General features: G+C 41.1%; 1 protein-coding gene across 1 annotated transcript; it reads right to left on the bottom strand.

The window, feature by feature from the left end:
- On the bottom strand, positions 1-6,797 carry LOC134861124 (uncharacterized). Its single transcript, XM_063878143.1, has 4 exons — positions 6,692-6,797; positions 3,998-4,809; positions 2,942-3,049; positions 1-688 (listed from the first exon to the last, which is right to left on the bottom strand). Exons 1-4 carry the CDS (start codon positions 6,732-6,734, stop codon positions 632-634), a joined length of 1,020 nt encoding a protein of 339 aa, XP_063734213.1. The 5' UTR covers positions 6,735-6,797; the 3' UTR covers positions 1-631.
- Positions 6,798-8,774: the final 1,977 nt, after the last annotated feature.

The raw sequence follows: 8,774 nt of genomic DNA, 5'->3' as shown, positions 1-8,774 counted from the left end.
TAAAGAGTGCAGTTTGTATTTCCAGTGTTTTATTGAACGTTAGTTTTTGAATACAGAGACTTACAGCGGGCTGATCTGACACTGCTTAGTATGAAACACACATCATTCAAATATATAATAAGTAATGGAAGTATTTAAATTGTATTAGCAGTAAAAATATCTCCAAAACTACAAATAAAAACAGGATAAAAATAAGAAAGTTTCTTTAGTGACAGGAAAGGGTTTGTTTCTGATCAGATTCAAAATGTGATTACAGTTCTCTGAATATTACAGGGAGTGAAAGCAGCGATTCTGATTCAACAACAAAGAAACCGCAGAATGTTGTTGTTGTTATTTATTCAAGACAAAGTGAGCGTCAATTACAGAAGATTATGTACAAATATAAATACATCTGATTACAAAATAAGAAAAGCACATTATTATAAATCAGGCAATCCTCAAAGTCTAACAATCAAAATGTGATGATTGTTAAAAAACGTTTTCAATAAAGTTTCATTTAATCACTCTTTTACTCTTTTTGCTCGACACCGCTTTAAGGACAGTAAACACAATCCGCTCGGATTGATTTGAATTAGGTTCATAAAATCTGTCAGGAAATAAAAGAGGTTTTCTGTTAAGTTGATTTCCGTCTTTATTCGTTGACAGTGTACGAGCCGGTCCGACTCTTCACCGGTTTATCGATCTGTTCCTGAAAGAGAAGCAGATTTAATGCCATTATTACACACAACACACATCAGCAGGAGAGGACTCTTTAAAGTAGAGACTCTACATACTGATATACACCTGAACATCAGCAGGAGAGGACTCTTTAAAGTAGAGACTCTACATACTGATATACACCTGAACATCAGCAGGAGAGGACTCTTTAAAGTAGAGACTCTACATACTGATATACACCTGAACATCAGCAGGAGAGGACTCTTTAAAGTAGAGACTACATACTGATATACACCTGAACATCAGCAGGAGAGGACTCTTTAAAGTAGAGACTCTACATACTGATATACACCAGAACATCAGCAGAGAGGACTCTTTAAAGTAGAGACTCTACATACTGATATACACCTGAACATCAGCAGGAGAGGACTCTTTAAAGTAGAGACTCTACATACTGATATACACCTGAACATCAGCAGGAGAGGACTCTTTAAAGTAGAGACTCTACATACTGATATACACCTGAACATCAGCAGGAGAGGACTCTTTAAAGTAGAGACTACATACTGATATACACCTGAACATCAGCAGGAGAGGACTCTTTAAAGTAGAGACTCTACATACTGATATACACCTGAACATCAGCAGGAGAGGACTCTTTAAAGTAGAGACTCTACATACTGATATACACCTGAACATCAGCAGGAGAGGACTCTTTAAAGTAGAGACACTACATACTGATATACACCTGAACATCAGCAGGAGAGGACTCTTTAAAGTAGAGACGCTACATACTGATATACACCTGAACATCAGCAGGAGAGGACTCTTTAAAGTAGAGACGCTACATACTGATATACACCTGAACATCAGCAGGAGAGGACTCTTTAAAGTAGAGACTCTACATACTGATATACACCTGAACATCAGCAGGAGAGGACTCTTTAAAGTAGAGACACTACATACTGATATACACCTGAACATCAGCAGGAGAGGACTCTTTAAAGTAGAGACACTACATACTGATATACACCTGAACATCAGCAGGAGAGGACTCTTTAAAGTAGAGACTCTACATACTGATATACACCTGAACATCAGCAGGAGAGGACTCTTTAAAGTAGAGACACTACATACTGATATACACCTGAACATCAGCAGGAGAGGACTCTTTAATGTAGAGACGCTACATACTGATATACACCTGAACATCAGCAGGAGAGGACTCTTTAATGTAGAGACGCTACATACTGATATACACCTGAACATCAGCAGGAGAGGACTCTTTAAAGTAGAGACTCTACATACTGATATACACCTGAACATCAGCAGGAGAGGACTCTTTAAAGTAGAGACTCTACATACTGATATACACCTGAACATCAGCAGGAGAGGACTCTTTAAAGTAGAGACTCTACATACTGATATACACCTGAACATCAGCAGGAGAGGACTCTTTAAAGTAGAGACGCTACATACTGATATACACCTGAACATCAGCAGGAGAGGACTCTTTAAAGTAGAGACGCTACATACTGATATACACCTGAACATCAGCAGGAGAGGACTCTTTAAAGTAGAGACACTACATACTGATATACACCTGAACATCAGCAGGAGAGGACTCTTTAAAGTAGAGACGCTACATACTGATATACACCTGAACATCAGCAGGAGAGGACTCTTTAAAGTAGAGACGCTACATACTGATATACACCTGAACATCAGCAGGAGAGGACTCTTTAAAGTAGACACACTAAAAGAGTACCTCTTGGGTGTGAGGCTAAAGTAAATCGTATTTAGAGTCAATAAGCGCTCGGACTCACCCAGCGACGGCCTTTGTTTCCCTGTTGTCATAGTGACAGAAACATGGCAGATAGCTTTATGCTCCATGAGTAAATGTTGACTCTCTGAAACACACACTCGTTGAATAACTGTTACAGTAACCTCGGACACACACTCCGCCTTATTATTTCTGACTTTTCCTTTCTTCTGATTATTGACTTTTAGTTTTACAGAAAAATCCAAATTCTACAAACAAACAAAATCAACACTCTTTTAAAGTCGCTTAAAAATTCTATATTTAAAAACTATTGATTTATTGATCGTTTACATCTTATAATTAAGGAACTGTTTACTTGTTTCTTGTTGTCATGAATACCTTTCCATTTTACTTTTGAAGATAATAGATGTATAAATATCATTTTAGGGTTAAACGTAGAACAGGTGTGTTTGTTTACAGGTGTGTTTGTTTACAGTGTTTATCCGTAGACTCGTTTCTTACGTATGGCTTCCTGTTGGTCCCGTTGAAGCGGCCATGAGTCGTGTACAGCGGGATGTCGTCTCTGAATGGACTCGAGTCGCCGGGGCTTCCTCTGCAGCACCAAACCATCTGCACACAGAACAAGGGGTTCAGACGCTGCTACAGAACTACAAATAACAGACTGCTACAGAACTACAAATAACAGACTGCTACAGAACTACAAATAACAGGCTGCTACAGAACTACAAATAACAGGCTGCTACAGAACTACAAATAACAGGCTGCTACAGAACTACAAATAACAGGCTGCTACAGAACTACAAATAACAGGCTGCTACAGAACTACAAATAACAGACTGCTACAGAACTACAAATAACAGACTGCTACAGAACTACAAATAACAGGCTGCTACAGAACTACAAATAACAGGCTGCTACAGAACTACAAATAACAGGCTGCTACAGAACTACAAATAACAGGCTGCTACAGAACTACAAATAACAGGCTGCTACAGAACTACAAATAACAGACTGCTACAGAACTACAAATAACAGACTGCTACAGAACTACAAATAACAGACTGCTACAGAACTACAAATAACAGACTGCTACAGAACTACAAATAACAGACTGCTACAGAACTACAAATAACAGACTGCTACAGAACTACAAATAACAGGCTGCTACAGAACTACAAATAACAGACTGCTACAGAACTACAAATAACAGGCTGCTACAGAACTACAAATAACAGACTGCTACAGAACTACAAATAACAGACTGCTACAGAACTACAAATAACAGACTGCTACAGAACTACAAATAACAGGCTGCTACAGAACTACAAATAACAGACTGCTACAGAACTACAAATAACAGACTGCTACAGAACTACAAATAACAGACTGCTACAGAACTACAAATAACAGACTGCTACAGAACTACAAATAACAGACTGCTACAGAACTACAAATAACAGACTGCTACAGAACTACAAATGAAACAAAAGAATATGAAATAAATGTAAAATCATTTGTAAATAAAGATGGTTGATGGTTGATGGTTGTGAGCCTCACCAGTGCGATGAGCAGCAGAATCAGCAGCAGCAGAACCATCGCGGCCAGAACCAGCAGAGCGATGGCCCAGCCCGGCACCCCCTCTCTGCCAGAGGCAGCAGGGGGCACCGTCGATCTCTGCGTTGTCGTTGGCTTATTCGTGAGACCTGAAAGAAGCGCGCTGCTCGTGGTTTTGTTTACATTTGTGGTGCCTTCGGACGTCGTCGAGGCGGTGCCGTTAGCAGAGGAGACCATCGTGTTCGCTGTCGCAGAAGAGCTGTTTGTCGTGAGATGGCTGGGGGTCGTCAGGTTGCTCTGCGAGGTCATTGTCGCGTTGCTCTGCGAGGGTGTCGTCGCGTTGCTCTGCGAGGGTGTCGTCGCGTTGCTCTGCGAGGTCATTGTCGCGTTGCTCTGCGAGGTCATTGTCGCGTTGCTCTGCGAGGGTGTTGTCGCGTTGCTCTGCGAGGGTGTCGTCGCGTTGCTCTGCGAGGTCATTGTCGCGTTGCTCTGCGAGGTCATTGTCGCGTTGCTCTGCGAGGGTGTCGTCGCGTTGCTCTGCGAGGGTGTCGTCGCGTTGCTCTGCGAGGGCGTCGTCGCGTTGCTCTGCAAAGGTGTCGTCGTGTTGCTCTGCGAGGTCACTGTCGCGTTGCTCTGCGAGGGTGTCGTCGTGTTGCTCTGCGAGGTCATTGCCGTGTTGCTCTGCGAGGTCATTGCCGTGTTGCTCTGCGAGGTCATTGCCGTGTTGCTCTGCGAGGGTGTCCGGTTGGCGTCAGCAGTGTTGTCGGGTCTGTGTGTTGTTGCGTTTGCTGTTGTTGCGGTCGTAGCGGACGACACTGGAAGAAGAAGAAGAAAGATGGCTGATGCGCGGGTGGTTTTAAGGATTCTCATACTCCAGATGAGAGCAACCACTCCAGTACTCGCCCTCTACGTCATGCCCCCCCCCCTTTTGGGTGAAGACTAGTGCTGCATACCTGGACTCACATTCAGGTTCAGGTCCAGACTCAAGTCCAGAGGTTCAGGTTCAGTTCCGGACTTATAAGTCCGAACCTGAACCCATGGCTTGTGGGAGTAACTAAAGTGAACTTATTGTAATCTAATTATCAATTGAAAATAAACTCATAATCAACTCAAACTCGTCCGGTGTTTTGTGTTCCCTGCTCCCGTCCTTCCAACTTGTGTCCACATTTCTCTACAAAGTACAAATATTTAAAAGAGTGACAAACACTTTTTGCCCCTTAGTCTACAAATGACTTATGACATCAACTACAGTAAACCACTAGTGTACTACAAAGCTCAAACCTTTATTTCATTCACCAAACTAAAGTAACTGAACCCAAAGCTCCCCGCACAAGAGAAGATGGCTGAATAAACGCCCTAGTCGGCTAGTCCCGATGCTGCTGCTAATATATCTTATAATATAAAGCTAAGAAAGCCTGTTTAAAATTAAAGCCTGTTTAAAATTAAAGCCTGTTTAAAATGAAAGCCTGTTTAAAATTAAAGCCTGTTTTCCAACAGTATTGCTCAGTTTACCTCGATCCTTGTTATTTTGCTCGCCAAACATCGCCGCCAATGTAGCTGAGGCTGTGTGTGGAGTAGTTTCTATTCTGTGGTTTCGCCTCAAGTGCCTCGCTATGTTCGATGTTCCCCCAGCGCACTTGATCACTTTCCCGCACAGGTTACACTTCGCAGTATCTAGCGGCAGTTTCGTCACATGAATGTCTAAGCCAATCACATCGCTAGCTTCCCTTGACGTCACACAGATCTCGCGAGCAGTTGCGATATTTTGCGAGACTTGGTGAGTTCAGTAATGGCCGCCATATCTGAAGCCGATGCGATGCTTTTCCTCTTTTCTCAGCGCAGATTTCTCGATCTATGGAAGGTTTTAGATGGTTTAGAATAAAAAGGAGAATATATAAGAGCTAGTTTTTTTGCAAGTCCAAGTGCCGGTTCCCGACGTTCCGGTTTTAACCGGACTTGAACCGAAACTTTTTACAAGTCCAGTACCGGTTCGGCGTACCGGTACGCAGCACTAGCGAAGACATTCCGATTAAACACGGTATCATACGGTGCGTTTTTGATCTACATGTTTGCGATTCATGTGATGTACTGCAGGCGTTGGCGCTCCAATATTTATTACAGAATTAGTAAAAAAAGAGTCAAAGTTAAACATCTACAATCTATTTGAAATCCCTTAATGATAACCTTATTTCACTTGAAAACAATTCCCCTTTTTAAATATAGCACACCTTTTCTGCAGCCATGTCAGGAGGGTAACGTTTTGAACTGCAGATAAATCAGTGGTTCCTTTGGTATGCCGCTCCGAATCTCCCGTCATCAACACAAGATCATTGACAGAATGTAACTTCACTACTTACCTAAAGAAAACACTGCTTACCTGCACTCATTAGAGAGGTCCAAAATCCCCCAAAAATCATAAAATTAGATTCGTTTCGACTCTAAACTAAACGTGATTCTGCATTAGAGCTTCACATGCAATCCTAGAACAACGTGGAGATATTGAAGCTGGGTCCAGGGGTCAGACTCTTTACAGACTGAACTATTGTCCAGTTTGTCTAAGACTAATTAATAACAGATACAGCTTAAACACGGCCCCCCCTCCCAGCTTTATTTTTTTCCTCTGCAGTCTCTACACCTTGACCTCTTAGTCTGATCAGTTTGCTGAAGCGATGGTAGAAAGTGTGGCTGTGTTCTTACCGGCGGCGCTGAGAGCCAGGGCGATGCAGACAGAGAGCTTCATCTTTCTGCAGGAAGTCCTCCGACAAAGATCTCAGTGTGTGTTTCCAGACAGAGAGAGTCCTTTATACTGAGGCTCACCTGAGCACAGGTGCAGGGGGGGGGGCCTCCAACCATGCACTGCTGCACCACAGCTCCACCTTGTGGCCAGTCAGTGCATTACATTATAACATTTAGGAATAAATACATCATTTACCAGGAGTACTTCATCCTAATGTATCTGATCAGTTTCATAATGATTGATCATTAAAGTATCGACAGTAAAAGTAGAAGTACTCAGGTCTTGTACTTGAGTAAAGTAGAAGTACTCAGGTCTTGTACTTGAGTAAAGTAGAAGTACTCAGATCTTGTACTTGAGTAAAGTAGAAGTACTCAGGTCTTGTACTTGAGTAAAGTAGAAGTACTCAGGTCTTGTACTTGAGTAAAGTAGAAGTACTCAGGTCTTGTACTTGAGTAAAGTAGAAGTACTCAGGTCTTGTACTTGAGTAAAGTAGAAGTACTCAGGTCTTGTACTTGAGTAAAGTAAAGTACTCAGATCTTGTACTTGAGTAAAGTAGAAGTACTCAGGTCCTGTACTTGAGTAAAGTAGAAGTACTCAGATCTTGTACTTGAGTAAAGTAGAAGTACTCAGATCTTGTGCTTGAGTAAAGTAGAAGTACTCAGATCTTGTACTTGAGTAAAGTAGAAGTACTCAGATCTTGTACTTGAGTGAAGTAGAAGTACTCAGATCTTGTACTTGAGTAAAGTAGAAGTACTCAGATCTTGTACTGAGTAAAGTAGAAGTACTCAGGTCTTGTACTTGAGTAAAGTAGAAGTACTCAGATCTTGTACTTGAGTAAAGTAGAAGTACTCAGGTCTTGTACTTGAGTAAAGTAGAAGTACTCAGGTCTTGTACTTGAGTAAAGTAGAAGTACTCAGATCTTGTACTTGAGTAAAGTAGAAGTACTCAGATCTTGTACTTGAGTAAAGTAGAAGTACTCAGGTCTTGTACTTGAGTAAAGTAGAAGTACTCAGATCTTGTACTTGAGTAAAGTAGAAGTACTCAGGTCTTGTACTTGAGTAAAGTAGAAGTACTCAGATCTTGTTCTTGAGTAAAGTAGAAGTACTCAGGTCTTGTTCTTGAGTAAAGTAGAAGTACTCAGATCTTGTACTTGAGTAAAGTAGAAGTACTCAGGTCTTGTACTTGAGTAAAGTAGAAGTACTCAGATCTTGTACTTGAGTAAAGTAGAAGTACTCAGGTCTTGTACTTGAGTAAAGTAGAAGTACTCAGATCTTGTACTTGAGTAAAGTAGAAGTACTCAGGTCTTGTACTTGAGTAAAGTAGAAGTACTCAGGTCTTGTACTTGAGTAAAGTAGAAGTACTCAGGTCTTGTACTTGAGTAAAGTAGAAGTACTCAGATCTTGTTCTTGAGTAAAGTAGAAGTACTCAGGTCTTGTTCTTGAGTAAAGTAGAAGTACTCAGATCTTGTACTTGAGTAAAGTAGAAGTACTCAGGTCTTGTACTTGAGTAAAGTAGAAGTACTCAGATCTTGTACTTGAGTAAAGTAGAAGTACTCAGGTCTTGTACTTGAGTAAAGTAGAAGTACTCAGATCTTGTACTTGAGTAAAGTAGAAGTACTCAGGTCTTGTACTTGAGTAAAGTAGAAGTACTCAGGTCTTGTACTTGAGTAAAGTAGAAGTACTCAGATCTTGTACTTGAGTAAAGTAGAAGTACTCAGGTCTTGTACTTGAGTAAAGTAGAAGTACTCAGATCTTGTACTTGAGTAAAGTAGAAGTACTCAGGTCTTGTACTTGAGTAAAGTAGAAGTACTCAGGTCTTGTACTTGAGTTAAAGTAGAAGTACTCAGATCTTGTACTGAGTAAAGTAGAAGTACCAGAGTGTAGGAATACTCTGTCACAGTGAAAGTATTCTAAATGTTCCTCCAGTGAAAGTAGAAAGTACTCTCCTCTAAATGTACTTAAAGTAGCGACAGTAAAAGTAGTCATTGTCTGATTGGTCCATTTCAGAATAATATCTCTGATATGTTTTATAATGATTGATCAT

The sequence above is a fragment of the Eleginops maclovinus genome, chromosome 3, assembly GCF_036324505.1.
Source record: "Eleginops maclovinus isolate JMC-PN-2008 ecotype Puerto Natales chromosome 3, JC_Emac_rtc_rv5, whole genome shotgun sequence".
Taxonomy (NCBI): Eukaryota; Metazoa; Chordata; class Actinopteri; order Perciformes; family Eleginopidae; genus Eleginops; species Eleginops maclovinus.
This window is presented reverse-complemented; position numbering and strand designations above follow the sequence as displayed.

What these genes read in the sequence shown, in the direction of transcription:
- LOC134861124 (XM_063878143.1), bottom strand. Translation starts at nt 6,734, where the DNA reads ATGAAGCTCTCTGTCTGCATCGCCCTGGCTCTCAGCGCCGCCG. An exon ending in CCTGGCTCTCAGCGCCGCCG is followed by an intron (nt 4,810 to 6,691) that starts GTAAGAACACAG and finishes TTCTTCTTCCAG; the next exon opens with TGTCGTCCGCTACGACCGCA. An exon ending in TTCTGCTGCTCATCGCACTG is followed by an intron (nt 3,050 to 3,997) that starts GTGAGGCTCACA and finishes TTCTGTGTGCAG; the next exon opens with ATGGTTTGGTGCTGCAGAGG.